The 17,504-nt window shown below is 40.7% G+C and overlaps 1 protein-coding gene across 1 annotated transcript in view; it reads right to left on the bottom strand.

Moving 5' to 3' along the window:
* Window positions 1–17,504, bottom strand: part of CNTN6 (contactin 6) — a 92,346-nt gene that overhangs the window by 72,671 nt on the left and 2,171 nt on the right. The window contains exon 2 of the mRNA XM_010297572.1: window positions 11,905–12,080. Coding sequence (XP_010295874.1) covers window positions 11,905–12,046 — 142 coding nt within the window. The 5' untranslated portion in view covers window positions 12,047–12,080. The remainder of the gene's footprint in view (window positions 1–11,904; window positions 12,081–17,504) is intronic.

Below are 17,504 nucleotides of genomic sequence, written 5' to 3'. Positions count from 1 at the left end.
TATGCCTGATAGGAACAAAAGCCTAATTGCAAGTAGCAACTCATTCATTTCAACCTCCCAATTATGTGTTTGAAATTTCTTAAACTGCTCAGGGATAGGTGTAGCATTTCCAAACCAGTCCATTTTAAGAACAAGCATAGGCCATCTCTGCATTACCAAATAGCAAACAAGAAAATTGGGGCATTTTAATATATGAAATTGTTACAGACGATTAGAGAAAGTCCAATTTATCACCTTGCATAATTACTAACAGTTCATCTGAATTAATGTGATTTCATGCTTTCTTGAACTTTTGATTTTTTTCATAAATGTTTTGTCATTACATAATCCCAAATATTATAGCTGCAATTGTTATTGAAATGTGTAATGAACGTTTAAGGCATTAGTAGTAAGAGCACTTTACAAATTAGCTGTGCTCCTGAGGACAAATCAATAAAATTTTTCACATTTCTATGTGGCTGTGTCAAATTGTGATATATCACATCTGTTCCAGTTTCTTCTGTTTCTCCTACTGGCTATGATATATTGCAATATGATCGGTGTTACTGGATGTGATGTATCACAATAGAAATTCTCTTGCAGGGAAATGGGATAAAAATTACAACCTCAGCAGTTTTTAAAAGCAACTCATGGTTATGATTTGCTATAAGCATTTCTAACACCTGTGTTACAAGCTGACAATTAGTTACCTTCACTTGCCTGTGACTAACAAATTAGGGGACCCGCGGGCAAGTGTGGTCTCTTCTCCCAACTAACTAGCGATAGGACAAGAGGAAATGGCCTCCAGTTGCGCCAGGGGAGGTTTAGATTGGATATTAGGAAAAATTTCTTCACCGAGAGGGTGGTCAAGCATTGGCACAGGCTGCCCAGGGAGGTGGTGGAGTCACCATCTCTGGAAGTGTTCAAAAAACGTGTGGATGTGGCGCTTCAGGACATGGTTTAGGGGACACGGTGGTGTTGGGTTGATAGTTGGACTTGATGATCTTGAACGTCCTTTCCAACCTAGTGCTTCTGTGAATTCAATGCCTGATTCAGAGGAATCAGGTCAGTTACAGCTGCAAAGAGAAAAGCTGGAACTCATTAAATCTTTTAAATTATCTCAGACTCTGGGAGGTCCCACACTTGGCCAGATTTGGGGTTTCTTTTTTTATTCTTTCACATACAGAAAGTCCCAAAATTTTGTTGGGGTAGAACGCTTAGATACAGACTGTGCCTGCTGCCAAACGGTTGTGACCAGCTGTTCAGCCGACACCAGAAGGCTTCCTGCACATCTGGCCATGTGTCTTCCTTCTCCTCGGTATTGTTGTACTGAATCGCCTTGTAGGAGACTAGTACCCGCCTCCTGCAGCTTGGTTACCCATAGGGCGTGTTATGGAAATACCTTTTCGTTCTCCAAATATCTCCCAAAGGAATGGCTAATCTTGTTTCCTACAACTTTTACTGGAAAGTAAACTCTTTTTTCAGCTTTCAGAACTGTAGTAAACTTGCTAAACAAACCCTCTGACAGTTCCTTTGTCTTGATAATAGTGTCAATACATTAATCTTTTCCCTTTGCCATCTAATCGCAATTTTTTAAAATGTTCTAATTGATTTTCTATGAATTCAATTCTGAGATTAAGAGCAGTGTTATCTCTAATTAAGGTGTCTGAAAGCTGCTTAGCATTTTCCATTTCCTGATATTTAAATACTTGCATTTTCCACCTACCGGGTCTGCTCCTTCCCTGTTTGAAGTACATGTGAGCCAACACTTTGTCAGTGTTGTAGCATCACAGGACTTGGAGCTGCTTCAGCCCAGGACCAGCCTGGGCAGCACCCAACTGTCCCCTTTCACCAGGACAGGTTAAAAATCAACTGTAATTCTCACCTTTCTTCTAGTTTTCCACCCGAGGTGAACACTGCATCCCACCCTGGTTGAAAGAGGAGGTTGAGCTCTCCTTCCCTCCCCCAAAGAAGGCCACCGGGAGAGTCCCGCTGCCGCGCTCGCCCCAACGCCCTGCTCCTCTCTGCCCCGCCAGAGCAGCCTGCCAAACCAAGGGGGAAAATCACACTCTTGTCCTTCTCCAAAGCTGCATAGTCAACCGAGGACCTTCATCAGTGCTCCTTTATGTAGTCAAATTGCTTTGGAACTTCTAAGGGGAGAGGAACTGTAATTTACGCATTAGGGTGCACACAGGACCCAGGTCTTCAATTCAGCTTAAATGGTATGAATAGCCAATCCAGGCACTAATTTTCAAGGTGGAGAACAATAATTTCTGCCACAACCTGATTGTCTTTTTCAATTAAAGAGTGAAAATGCCCTTTACAAAGTAATATCAAGCTCCTCTAGAGGAAAAAACGGAAGGTCACAATTAAATTAAACAGGGAAAGTGACAGGGGATGGGGATCCTTAGCTGACTTGATTATTTTTATTTGTTCATGCACCAAGAAACCCACTGCAAAGAAACATATGCCATGAAGCTGTAGCGCTGGTCTACATCTGTTTTTTGTTATTTTTTTCCCCCTCTACAGAGTTAGCAGCATAAAATATTAAAGCTCTCTCCTGAAACGAACACAGGAGTTGCACCAAGCAGTAAATGTTGATGCAGCCTTGGGGCTCTTACTCTAAACCCCATCTGCAGGCCAGAGGCACACCCAAAGATCTGACCCTCTCAAAGGGAGGGGGACTTAGGAATATATTTTTAATATTTTATATTCCTGAACAGTTTTCTCACTTGTCACCGCAGAGTTCATTTGTCACTTGTCATCATAGAGTCATTTCGCCGTCTGCATGAGTTTTCTCCAGATTGGAGTGCTCTTAAAAACAGATTTCTCTCCCCAGTCTAAATCTCACTGGCCAGATTTATCCCTGCTAGAACTGTGCCAGCTTGACTCTTACACTGGAGATGGCCTGGCCTCCTGTGTCAAACTACCTCTTGGCAGGGGCGTTAACTCTTACTCGAAACTGGCTTCTTTCAGTTGTATTTGCCCATGCTCCCACAGAGACCTGGTTTCCCAGGGTGCGTGGAGATGGCTCGTGAACTCGCCCCTTCCCTTGGACTTGACCTTCTTGTCGGCAGTGAGCCGGCGTACCCCATGTCCTGCAGAGAGCCCCAGTTACCTCCGTGTCCAGGGTCCTGCCGGGTACCTCCTGTTAAACACCCCACAGGCCCACTTCAGGCTATTCATTTCCTTTCACGATGCCTCTATGAACACGATAGCCCATGCTCATAATACATACAATTAACAAATCGCAAGGAAGTGGGGGCCTCAGGCGCTGCTGAAAGGGTGTAACAAGCATGTCCATGGGCATTTCAGCCCTTCTCAAATTGCTGCCCAGCCCTTCAGAGACCTCGATCCAGCACAGAATTACTTCTCACAGAATTACTTTGGGTTATCCCCAGACACCACTGCTTTGCCTTGCTCCTCCAGCTGCAAAGCCATCAAAGAATTCCTTCCAAAGGGAATTTCAGGATTTACCTGAGTGACTGACATAAAGGAGTTTTGAATGTGAATCTTCTAAGTGGAACTTCAGCTGTGGTATATGTTATTTGTTGTTCTTTCAGTAGCATTTAGAAATGAAGATTTAGAGCTCGGTGCATTCTCTGTACCAGATGTGGTTTGCCTACTGAGAAAAGCTACTCCTGTGGCCTTATTCCTTCGCACCGTGGAAAGTACCAATGACGCAGACTGCTCCTCCTTCTTGAACATAAGCTACAGAATAGAGAATTTTGTCTTGTACCTTAAAAGCTTTGTATTAGACAGAGTCAACCTTCACTGCAAAATAACTGATCAATTAATTTAATTATTTTTATTCAAAAAAGCCAGTCATTTATTCCAAAGAATTTATTTCAGGGTTTTTTTCTCCTTGCAAGCCTCCACCTGTAACTTTTTGTTTTGTCATACCAAAGAATGAGGAAGCTCATGTGGACACTATGGATATTTCATTCAATAATTTATTGGAATTTAGGTCATATTGTCTGCAATGAAAGTAGAGCAGATAAAAAGAAAATCACCCAGACTGCAAATACAGACTGGTTTTATCCTTCAAAAATATTAAATTTTATCAATCAGAATCTAGCAGCTCTGGGACCTGTAGATGCTTTGTTACCTACCATATCTCAATCACATATATTGCTTTTCCAATACAACTTGCAATGGGCTGATTTAGGATAAACACTTTCACAGGAACTACAGAAGAGTAAGTAATACATAAGTAAAAGATAATCTTCAAATACTTATACAGTGCCTATTACTACTTTATCTGACTAGCTCCCTGCCTATAATGCTCCTTACAACTCTAATGTATGTCTCCGTTTCATAGATAAAGAATTCCTGTACAAGAGGAGCGAAAGCTTCCTTTTATAATACAAGTTTAAGCAACTAACCTAATGGAATAAAACAGCTTTAACAAAGTGTGCTGATACAGCATAGCCTTGAAGATGGTGGTTAGATACACTGAGAGATGTTTAAAACTATTTGAGAGAGGAAAAAAAAAAATGCAGCTTTGGTTTCTGCTGCTGCTTGGTCTGCTACAACATTAAATAAAAGGGGAATGTTGCTACCGTCAGCTCCAGTTCGTGTGTTTAACAAGAGAGACGAGGTCATGACTGTATTTGGTGTGATGGACGTTAGATGGGCTAACGTCAGAGAACCAGTGGACTCAAACCTTTAGGAAATGATGGAGAAAGCAAGACCCCTTTATTGCATAGACATACCCATATCTTCTGGTTTTAAGATTTCAAGCTGTTCTTTCCATCTTTGGGACTGTCTGGATATTTCCGTCATTTATTCTTGCAGTATTTGAAATAGAACTGCCATTATCACCCTGCCTCGTCCTGTGCGCAAGCAGGTGAAACCCTTCCAGGTTCCTGCTTCGTTGCTGTTGGATGGTGGTTGATGGCTCCTGCTTTTCCTTAAGCCTGTGAGAGCCTGTGTGTGCACAGACTCCTGCAAAGAAATAAATACTGGAAAGCTCAACAGAGATACAGGAAGATGAGCTGAATATGGTGAGGTCTTGCAGAATTTTTGGTCTTTTAATGAATAAGCTGGATCGCTCATACTCGAAGTAGCAAACACTCAGCTCAAAGCAGCCTTTAAGGAAACAGTGCCCACTTCAAAGTGGCTGGAGCAGCGTACAGACCCCTTACAGCAATGCCTATCGGGTTCTCACCACGTTTTTCCTAATTTTTGGTGGAAGCATTGTGAAGAAATGTAAAAAGAGAAAGTGTGCCTGAGGCGGCTGCGTCTGCTCCACGCAAAGCATCCACTAAGCAAAGACCTTGAAGTAGACTCGCACCCTGGGGAACCGCTGCGAGAGAGTGTTGGAGCATTGGCACAAAGTGTCCATAGCGATCAGACTTGACAAATGAAAGTTCAGTTTCTTTTTACTCTAGGCAGAGTTTTGACAAAATATGGGCTTCAGTTCCAACTAATAAAGTGAATTCTTGGTACGTTTGCTGTAACCCGTTCTATTCAGAAGCTCGCACTCCGCCTACCCACACCCGGGGGGAGGAAGGCACTGCTGCCATAGTTACATCGCATTAACTGTGGCTGAGAGTCCAAGAGGCAATGCTGAGCTGCACGCCTATTTAGTGACACGAGGAGGGGTGACAGCAGTATTTCCCGTCTCCAGACGGATCGGTCTGCAGGTGCGTGGCTGCTGCAGGTCGCGGTTTTCCCTCGCCTGCTCACAGGAAGATGCAGGTTGTGAGCTCTTGCCAGCATCGTCGGGAGGGCTGCGCAGGGCCTGGAAAGGACGCTGGTTTAGATCTGATTCTGCACATATCTGCAAGCTGAGATAGGTTTCTGCGTACGTTTCTGTTACACGTAAGGAAGCCCTTTCAAAACAGAGGGGTAGGGCTGAATGCATTACTTTACTTTTGTAGCGTTTAAAATGGTGTGAATAGAGGCAAGTCTATGACTTCACCTGAAGTGTCCCTATAGAGGGTAAGGGAGTACAGAAAATAAAGTCAAACTTTGGAGGATGCGATTTTGATGGTGGCCTGCTTCTGCCACTGGAAAGCTGAGCTCTTCCTCCTGTTTGCTATTGAGTTATTAGTTGGCCACCCCTGCGTGCCTCCTGAATGCTAAATTTTGAAGAATATACCTCCTTTTGCAAAAGAAAGAAGTTGCAGTCATCATTCTTTTAATATAAACTGCTAGACAGCCTGATCAGCATGCCAGCCCTCGCAGGCAGTGATGAATTAACAATCAGTTTAAAGACCCAGAGAGCTTTACTCAAGGTGGTAGTTACAACATCCAGCACACCTTTTAATCAAATACAATTGTTACAGAGGGATTTCTGGACACGCACAGTACCACAACACAACCAATCCAGAAGTCTATGTGCCGCTTAGACTAAAATTCATGCACGTCCAGACTTTGCAAATTCAGACTATCTGATCTAAGTGTATTGATTTTTCCATTTTCTGTTTCAAAGCATATACTACAAGTAAAAAGGGTTATGACATTTTGAGGCATGCTGTATTGCTTTGTGATGTTTCTGTAATTTGTGTGCAGTCAAAGGTAAATAACATGATGAAGTAATCAGATGAAAAGTGGGCTTTCATGCTAGCTGAGCATCTCACAGACAGTCACTCTAACAGGGCTTTGCTAATGCTCAGGCTGTCATCATCCAGCAAAGACTAAATGGACTCGATTGCTTTTAATACATTTCCCCTGAAACAGTTAAATGCTAATGATGGACTATTATTTTATGTTTCAGAATGGAAAAAGTCTGCCCAGGAGGAATTATTGCCTCTTTAATTTGTTATTTCAGCAAAACTGTGTCATCTTCTCTCTATCTGGCAAAAAGCACGTGAGAGCACTTGGGAGCTGCAGATTTTATTCCGGGTGCTCCAGCACTATTGCTCTCATCCACACTGCTATGAGCACTACGCCACTTCACCAAGAGGAGGGAGGATGTGTGTATTTAGAAAAATGCTGTTGAGAACAAGCACCAAGCAAAACCCCTGAGCACCCCTTTGAAAAACATGAGAATGTGGTTGCAGCCCAGAAACGCCGAGGAAAAATCCTTCCTTGGTCTGTAGCACTGAGGGAAACTGCTGAATACACGGTCTAACGTCTCCACTGTGTGCCCCCCTGTCTGGTTCAGGACAAAATCACTAATCGTATTCATGCATCTAAGTTGTTGTCATTGTTTCTCAGAATTCATGATTAATGATGGGGGCTTGAGGTCTGAGAAAGCCGCAATCATCACGACCGTCTATCAGCGATGGTAGAACAATTTGACTGAGAATCTAATTTAAGATCCCTGGGCAACTAGATGTTTTCAATTAATACTGAATTTTATGGGTTTATGCCCTGAATAGTTATGCATTAGGTTCATGCCTGATGCTTTTTCATGGTGGAGTACTTTTTTTTCCAGTTTGTTTAATTGCAGTTCTTGTTTCTCCTACATACCTGCCAATGTCTCTGTTACAGACACGTATGAGAACTAAAAGGATTAGTAACAGGCCTGGACAGACTGTTTTACTGCAGCTGGTTATGGGGATTTCCCTCCAGACCAGTTGTTTGCACACAGTTACTTTTACTTAAAACTGATGAAATAATTAAAACAAATCTCCTGTGTGCCTTAGGATAGAGTTCTGGGTGAAGCCATGTTTAAGCAGTTCTCTGTAACAGGTTTTTTGTTCGTCTTCTTTAAGGCATGAAATGCAATTTAGATGCTCTTCATTAAGAAAAACAGATTTTTGCAAAATAGATCATCAATATGCATATAAATGCATCTTGGCACCACAGAATAGGAGAAACTCCAGTTTTACTGATCGAAATACTTCTTTAACCCTGGGTGCTTTTTTCTTTAGCGTGTTCGGAGCGCAGCCGTGATCCCGCTATCCCTGGCTCTGGCTCGGAAGCGATGGGTGCCGTGTTGGTGCCTGGCCAGGCTCTGCGGTGGCTTCGGGAGGTGGCTCTGCTGGTGGCAGGGCTCAGGGCGGCTGCTCCACCAGGGACGCCCACCCCGGCGTGCGTGCAGGAGAAGCAAAGCTTGTGGCATCTGGGGAACTTGTGCACGAGCACCTTCATTTCGGTTTGGACACTAAGTCGTGTAAAACCTGAAGGAAAACTTTCCATGTCACCATCTCTTGCTTGAAGCTGACTCTCTTGCATAGTTCATGACGGTGAAGTCCCCATGGACCGGTCTTTGAATCCCCTTTGCGTAGAGCTGAAGCGGTACTGGTGACCTTGTGTTGGATGTCCATACTGAACTTGGAGGGAGGAAAGTACCACGGGGGTGGCAGTTTGCGACTCGGGAGCAAAGCTCAAAGCTCAAGTCTGCCTGAGGACCCCTGAGCCTGCGACAGGCCCCGGCTACACGAGCTGGGATCTGACCCCAAGGCTTTTTAACCAGACTGCAGATCCAGATCCACAGCTCCAGCTCTTGCAAAAACCATTAGCTTTTAAAAATGTACTGCTTGCTGGGCAGTGAGCGACACGCAGGATGTATAGGGAGCTTTCAACTTTATTTATGACAAAAGAAACCTTCGCCAGGAAGCACGAATAACGTCGGGCTGCCATCCTATGCATCCCACTAATGCACTTCTGTGCTCTTGCCCTGCTCTCTCCCACTGATGATGTCTATCATTTTCAGCTCACAGCTTTAATAATCTATGCCACTTCCTTCTGTACAATATTCCTCCCGCAGCTTTCATTTGACAACTCTGTTTTTAATGGAGGATAAGCATGAAACTCCAGCTGAATCTGAAGACATATTTCTAATCTCATACCACATTTATTTTGCTGCTTGGAGAGCTCACTATCTCGACCAGAGGAAAAAGTATTTTTCACATATTAAGTTGAGATGTACAATAGGTTTCCAGAGGTATCGTTAATTCAAACTCAAACTCGGAGTTAGTTACCTTGCAGTAAAAAGAAAAATACGTGTAAACCCTGCTACTTGGATAATAGGCTTGATTCAATTATTTATCATGGTGATTGCAGTAATCTGCCGGGCAGCCCGATTCAGGGGAGGGTCCCATTTTGTTAGGTATTGAACGAAAGTGTCATAATATCAACATGCCTGCCTGCCTGCCTGGATTTTAAGATGTAGCCTGAAGTATTGTTTGAAACAAAGAAGTAAATTGGATGGCAACATGAAAATAAGAAATAACAGAATGTTAACTGTAGAATAACTGTTTCAAGGTAATTTGTTCCACTGTTCTCATCAGGTCATTATAACATTTTCCATGTACTGTGGTTTTTTCTATCGTAAGACAAGTTAAAACTCATAGTTTCACAGTGATGCCGCTAAATTGGAGCATTTTCCTGTATGTTTGTGTTTGCCAATGTAAATGACAACCTTCAATTTGTCTGTCCTCTCTCTTTTCTACGGAGAAGGATGTAAATGTCACCACTAATGGCAAAGTGGTGCGCTTCTTGAATACGGGATATATTTACTATTATGTGGCTGCTGGTGAGAACTGGAGGACTAAAGCAGGACGGTAGCGGTGGGTTTGTCTGTTGCTGTGGGCAGACGAGACCCAACTTCTGTTGCGACCTGCTCCCCACAGTAACTTCGGGAAGTGCCTTGGTGGGGGCATGAAGCCTAAGTAAAGGAACTGCTTGATATTTAACCCATTTTGATCGTTGTGTATTGGCATGAGACTTCAGGCTATTGGTGAGTTAAGCACTCCAGAGGCATTGCTTCGCCAGCACCGAGTATTAAAGAACTGGCGCTTAACAGCTGAAAATCCTTGATGCCATTGACAGAGCCCATTTTGTGGCCACCAGGTCCTCTATCTGCTAAGTGGCACCGGCTGCACGGCTCTGAGGTGTGCCGTGCCTCAGACAGGCCCGAAGTCACCCAGGATTTCTTTCAGGCTTGCGTGGCTGAGCTCAGGGCCCTGCCCCGCAGCCCCTCCGGGAGTGGGGCAGTTCCAAGAGGGCTCTGCAGAGCCACCTTGCTCTCCCTGGGAAGGTGCACACCCGTGTGTAGAGCCTTCCTAAACTCAGTCCCATAATGAAAACTGTGCACTGCGGTGTACAGTTTCTCTTTTCTACCAGGGAAAACTTCCAAAGGATCACATTTCCAACAAGAGCCTGACGATGAGACACTTCTGTGCCAACCAGCACCTTCCATTCCCCTGAGGACTATCAGGGATGCATCTGTGAATGCAGGGACAAACATGGACCAGCGTCCTGAGAAAAGACTTTTCTCCTCTTTCTTCCTTACCGCTGAGGCTTTCCCCATAAACTTTCTTTCCCTCCTTTCAATCTTTCAGCTTTCTCCAAACCCTTCTCCTTGCAAAGAGTTAAAGCAAGACGATTTTCCAGAGCTAACCTTGGTCCTACACACGGTTATGAAATGGCGACAGGTAAAAGTAAACAAAAAACCAGAGGAAGGAAGTGCAATTAATTATGCAAAGGAGCCCAGGGCAGGAAAGCTGTTTGTATACCCAAAGAGCTGCTGCACCAAGCCGGTGTGATTCTTTGTGGGCTCGGAGAGCAGTGAATGGGAAACCAAAGTTCTTCCAGGAATTCGAATCAGGGATAGAATTTTCCAGCAAAAGATTAAATCATTGAGTAATACGATATGCTGAGCAATCACCAGAGCCTTTTTTCTTTCACAGATATTCCTGGTTTTCCTCCTCACCCTGTGTTTTTATTTTTTTATACCTCTTTTGTGCCTTTGTTTGATGATATTCCTTTTCTCTAGGTCTTTCCCCAGCTCCATTCCTGGCCTATCCTGGTTCCTTGGGGTCTACAGGTTCCATAGACAATTTTGAGGTGGCCATCTATTCTTGCTTCTTTCTAAAATGGGATTTGTTCTGTCCCTAAACAATTTTCATCTCCAGATCTTGAAATAGTTTCCCACACAGGAAGGCTGGCTTGCAAAGATGTTTCAGAAAAAGTGGAGAAAAAAATGAATCAAAATTTTTGTTTCCCTTTGACTAGCTCTTGGGAATCAAAAGCTCTTTAAGAAATTCAGGGTAAAACATTGTTAAATGACATACCAGCGATACACCATTTGATCAGCTCTAGTAAGAGAGTCTATGAACCATCCTGACCTCTAATGTCTCCTTTGTATAACCCCAACGACATGAGATTTGCTATGAGAAATGGAACAAGATTAATAATTAATACGTTTGCTGGTGTCTGAAATAGCGACACAAGGTTGGCTTTAGACAGATGTTTTATTAATGAGGCTTGAAAACAATTGCTTTCTCCCAGCAACAGACAGCTCAGACCCTTATGCTGAAAAAAAGGAATGGAGGTAATACCTGGGGTTTGTGGTGGTGGTGTTCCCCCCACCCAGGGCATTAACAGAACTCAGGCATCATATACAAACGTTGTGAAAAAGATTGTGAAGTTGTGAAGAAGCGAAATGGGAAGCAAGCCTAAAATAAACTTTAAATAGTCTCAAGGCAGCATATCTACCCGATCGAGCAAGAACTGCGAAACATCTCGGAGCGCTGCTCGTCGTTTTGCACACTGTGTAAGGGAAAAGCGCTTCTTACTCCGTTAATGTAACACAACGTCCGTGTGGCAATTAGGGGTACAATGTTTTTATGATTCGGTTAGACCTCACTACGCTATAGAAAAGAGAAAGCCTAACTTTTTGCAACGTGCCCCACCTCGATTGTAACTACCTGTGATATAGCAAAGAAGGCACTGTCTTAAAAAGTGAAAACACCTTTATTAAATGAAAATAATTGCACTCATCTTCCTTGACCTTTCAATTTTCTGAAAGTTATTCGTGTTCCTGAGGGCTAGCAGCCATCAGATGTCTGGTTTTGTTATTAATACTTACTAGGAACGATTTTTTGTAAGAATAAGCACTGCTGAAGTAAGCCAAAGCTTTTGAACAGAATCGTTGATGATACTTTAATTATCCAATAAATTACAGTTCATGTGCAGAATTAATCAGAAAATAATGCTCTAATAAATATGATCTTCCCAACTTACATGCAAATTGAAGCTTTGCCTTCCTGCTCAGAATTGTTCCAAATGAATTTGTGGCCAAACACTGGTATGTTCCAATATCCTGTTTTTTATGTGGGTTATTGATTGCCAAGCTGCCTCCAACCAACCTGTAGTGATAACTCATGGTAAGATCAATATCTGTGCCATTTTGCTTCCACCTTTGAGGGGAAAAAAATCAAATTATGCTTATAATTTACAGAGCCTATTCATATTTATTCTTAAATAGTGTGCTGTAGCATACCTGTAATGATAAAAATGTAGTTAAATATCACAAAATTATATCATTTTTCACACAAGACTGATTCTTATATCAATCTTAATGATATCAATAATTCTGTTCTTCGAAAAATCTTTACTGCTTTTATGCTAGTTACCAGTGTTCATCCAAATATCTACAAAAAGTAATTATAACTTATTCATACAGACTAAGTTATCCACCCAGTTGGGAGTATGGTATACACCTCGACTGCAGCTACCTTATTTTTTATAATATAAATGGTACCAGAATGTGCTTTACGGTCCTTGCAAATGATGTCATAAATTTGGTTACAAAAATGATTCGGAGATAAAGTTCAGGAAGGATTACACTTCAGAGGACAGAAGAAAACAGAGAGAGAAGTTTTTATACAGCAAGATAATTTAATGATGAGAATGCTGCTATTTTAAAATGATTTGTCCCTGTTCGTGCACTAAGTAGAAAATGGATTGTCTCTGCAACATTACACAGTTATTTACAAATATCAAAATAGAATTTATATTTCAAAGAAAATAAATATATTATCTGTTTTAAGAAGGGAAATTTTGTGGCTTTACAGTCACAAAAAGGTTGAATCTTCACTGTTCAGATGAAGCCCAAAGGGAGAAGAATGGACCTCAGTCTCTGACGTCTGCAAGTTTTGGGCTTGTTTATGCCGCACGCAAGCTGTCAGCGATCCTAAAACTACATAACCACATATTTTCTTCTCCTAATTTTATACCACAACCTCTTTAGCCTGCGTCATTTCTGCTGGCCTGTATGGGCGTGATGCCCACGCCTCCATAGGGTGCAAAGACCACACAAGAGGTGCTAATGGCTCACTTGGGGTTTGCCGAAGGCTTTATGACAGTCCTTCAAAGAAGGGCAATCGTCTCATCCTTAATTAGCTCAAGGATCACAGCATAAAAATTTTCTCTCCGGTTATTTGCAGAGGTGAACTTACTGACAGCGGCGGGAGTTTCCACAGTTAACAAATCGAAGCAAACTTGCACGGTAACTGTACTCCTGGAAGATCTGACCTGGAAATACAGCCCCGTGCTTTACTCCTAACACGCACAGACCTTCTCTGCGCGGTCAGACTGCACAGGTACTTGTTCTTTTGGAGGAAGATTTTCAAACTGTGCTGTGAAAAGCAGTTCTGTGTTCCAAGGGAAATCTTGACAAATATACACAGAGGGAGCGAGGATCCTGACCTTTTCAGTGGGCACTTGTTTTTAAAGATGAGTAATGACTGATTAAAATATGAAATCAATTGAATACTGTGAACAAATTCTAGCAACATTAAATAATTTATCTGGGTCTGCCAATCACTGCCTCCCCTTGCATGAACGGATCAACATTAAGAAATGTAGAGGCAACAGTGATCAGTAATTCTTCCAATTCAATTGCAGCTGATTTTTGACTCTTCGGTACCTCTGCTCTGTTTCTTTCTTACGTTTTCCTTTAGTTGGTCTAGGATTTGGGGGGGGGGGGGGCAGCTTTTTTTTCCCCCAAGATGAGCAAAATCTTAGCTAGTGCCCATCCATGAGCCATTTCTGTGAAGCACTAGTGTGTATCAGTGTCAGGATTTTGCCATATTTCAGGGTTTACATATAGTAGATGCCGTCGAAACCTTTCAATTTTCTAATGTATGATATTCTTGTATTTAGTTTGCCAGTTCTCTTTAATTCCAGAATCAATCACTGAAATAACTGCTGTCATCATTACACGGCTCCCAATTAAGCTCCATAATTGTTTTTCAAAACAAATGCAAAGTTGTTGGCTTAGTTTCCGCAAATGAATTCTTCACAGTATCCCCATAATCATTCTAATCACCGTGGTACAATGATTATTAAACCTTGCATATAGATCAGGGGTTCATCTCCTGGTGTGGGCTTTTTCCTAATTAATATGTTTACATCCCTGAAGGAAGAAAATTAATGAATTCATGTGATAGACAATGATTTAATGACTTTGTGTGTTCTGCGGTATCCTAACACACAGAAATCTTTGAAGAATTATTTTAAGAAAATTTTAAAATAAGCCTGTTAAGGCAGGGATCACCTCCATGTTTTCGTGAACTTCTCCATGCAGCCATTGGAAAACACTTTTCATCAATTGTAGGAAATGTATCCTGGACCAATTGTTTCAGAATCTAAACTAAAAAATTTTTAAAAAGCTATATTCTGATGTTGAATTCAATAGTTGCCTAGGAATGTAAGACTCAAATCAATCTCAAATCATATTTATATGTCCAAACATAAAAAACCTGTGTGTTTTAGAAATTCATAGAACAACTGATCCTGATCATATGCATTTGCTTCAAAATCTACCTTTTTATAGAACACTGGTTACAAAATGTCCCCAGTAGATTCTTCAAGACTTTGAGAACATATATATTAGTGGGATCTCCCCCGCTTCCTCTCTTGATTTGAAGATCTCAGTCTATTCTCTCTTGTCCTCTTTTCTTAAGCTGTTAGCAGTTTATCCTAACATTTGAATATACCAGTATACCAGTATTCCTCCAAGCCACTGGGTTATGTTGAATCTTTGGTGCTGGACTTACTGGGAACTTCCTTCTAAAGTACATTGCAGTCAAATCATTTCAATGCCAGTTATGTAAGGATAAACTCGTAATATATGATGATTTCCTCATATTTATACTACTTAATCAATACTTGTGATTTGCTATTCAAATAGTCTCCATCTCCAAGCAAATAGAGATGAGGAGGAGTAGAATTTATTAATGAACATGAATAAGTGAGTAATGTATATTTACGATGCAACTGCAAATCACACAATCTGTCTTTAGGTTAATATGTTATAAAAGAATTGTGGAAAAAATAATATAATGAATTTCTATCATGTTTTCACACTGAAAAAAAAATTGATCTAGACAAAAATGTTCAAAGAAGACAAAAACACATAAAACTTAGAAAAATGGTGAAATATTAAAGATCTTGCCCGTGTCCGGGGGAGTGGAGCAGAGCGGGGAGGCAGAGCCCTCAGCCCCGAGCCGCCGCTTTAGGGAGAGCACAGGCACAAGGCGTCTGGCTCGCAACCCCGCACTTACCCGGGCTGATAACGAACTTCAAAGCAAGAAGTTTGTTTCAGGGAGATAAAACCTCTCTGCGGTCACCTATGATCTCTGATACATTGGTAAGGAAAATTTTAACTTTTGACGTAAGACTATGATTTCTGATAATTGGATAATTAACCAGGGAATTTCTGGTCATATCTCTAAGGATAATATACGGAGCTATGTAATGTCTAAGTAGCCAGAATTAAATGATTCCCATTTCTATGATCAATGAATCTGGAAAAGAGTATTGTTCCACAGAAACTATTTAGAAAAAGGCAACATTTTCTTTCGGAAGATGTGACTTCTTTAGGGAAATGAAATATGAAGACGTATCAATTTCAGTGAAACGATCAATGTATGAATGTTGAAGCAATTAGGGAATTAAGATTCCACTTAGGCAATGTGCAAATATTTTGGATAAATTCATATGCAATATTTCAATAATCTGATTTGCTTGCTTTAAAAAAAGATACATTTAGGATAATTAGAATTTCCTGTGGAAAGAGAAATGCTTTCTCCAGCTCTACAAGTAAAATTCTGTAAGTATTACAAAGCATGCATGGCCATGTCATGATTTTGTACCAAAGTCATCATAGCTAGAAGCTCTTACCTGTATATATCTTTCCCTAATTTGAACTACTTTCTGTGAGGATATATGCATACGTGATTCTAAGGATTACCTTTCTTCAGTGAACTGCTATGATAAAAACACGTGGCTTTTTAAGTGTTCATTTTGTTCTATGTTTCTTAGAATATTTGCATTCAGATGGAAATGTCCTGCCAAGTCACCTGAGACTTTGATGCTATTGGGAAAAAAACTAAGAAGCCACCCTGGTACAGAGTATTTCCATAGAGGAAGAAAATAGAAAGTTTAAAAACTATTGACTGTGAACAAGACAACAGAGGTTGAAGGTATTTTTAATTCTACTCCACTTTTGAAGCAGAATCTGCTAAGAGTCAAGGGACAGTATTTTAATCTACAAGTACACTATAGCAGGGTTGTCATTTGTTTTTCAAGGGTATGAATAGGATAAATATATTTTTTCTGGTTACTGGGAATCATTCTACAATTTTATGCAATGATTATAAACACATTTTATGTCATTTGCAATCATTGTAGACTTTGTGCTTCTGTTCCTCTCTATTTATTTGTCTGTTACAGTTATCTTCTGTGGTACTTTGATTTGGATTGAATTTGAATCTCTTTATCTTATTTTACTGCATCATTCTAAGTTATGCTGAAATACTAAAATATTGTTATAATAAATAATGCTTATGCTGTCCTTGGGTTTGTTATTTATTTGTTCAATTGACTGCTCTCAGTGAAGATTATTGGGGGAAAAAAAACCCACTTCAATTTCAAACTTGCATGAAAATGCTAGATTACATGATTACTCTGGATACTGAATGTAAAGTCAGAAAAAGTGTGATGCGTTAGAACTAAGCACCTGCGACCAAACAGGAAATGTCAAAATACTGCCGAAAACACTTTCTTGGCAAGCTCTAGGCGACTTTCTGGTTTTTTCAGTGTGCAGGATGTCTAGCTGTACTAAACCGAACCACTTAATGGGAAGAAACTGCAGAACTCTGATATGTTCATGGGTAGGCTGTAAGCAGAAAAAGGAGTAAAATGCGTTACTTAAGTTACCTAAGTTAAGTTGGCATCATACTTAAGTTAAATGCCAATCCCTCAAGTGCAAAAAATTATAAATATATTTTGAAAGGTTGTGTTTTCTTTACCACCGACATCACACAGGGAAACAGTTGAAATAATGTACCTGATATTATAAACAATTTTGACTGTATAGAAAAAGGCATAATAGATAAAATGGTATTTATCAGGTATTTACATAGATTTCCTAACACGTCCTGATTTTAGAGGTAATTCTATCCATATTTTTTTTCCATTGTAATCAGATCTATGGTCTCTGTTATTTCCAACAGTGTCCAACAGGAAACCAGGTCTCTCATTTTTTATTACTTAGCCCTTATGCCTACTTCAATTCTATACAGTTCTTGCATGGTTGTTGTTAGACACACAGGATTTTGATATGAAGTTGCAAAAAGTTACTACTATTTTTGATGAGTCTATAAGACTAATATAATACATAACAAAATATATTAATCTATAAGACTAATATAATACATAACAAAATAAAAGTTTTAGGAAATACTAAACATTTTTTCTTTAAAGGAAATGTATTAATCAGCAGGTTTGTTTATGTACAAAGTGCTGAGAAGCAAATTAGCTTAGATATAACTTTA

Source organism: Phaethon lepturus, unplaced genomic scaffold (assembly GCF_000687285.1).
Source record: "Phaethon lepturus isolate BGI_N335 unplaced genomic scaffold, ASM68728v1 scaffold22, whole genome shotgun sequence".
In the NCBI taxonomy this organism is placed as follows: domain Eukaryota; kingdom Metazoa; phylum Chordata; class Aves; order Phaethontiformes; family Phaethontidae; genus Phaethon; species Phaethon lepturus.
The sequence above is the reverse complement of the archived record's forward strand: the minus strand, read 5'-3'. Positions and strand labels throughout refer to the sequence as shown.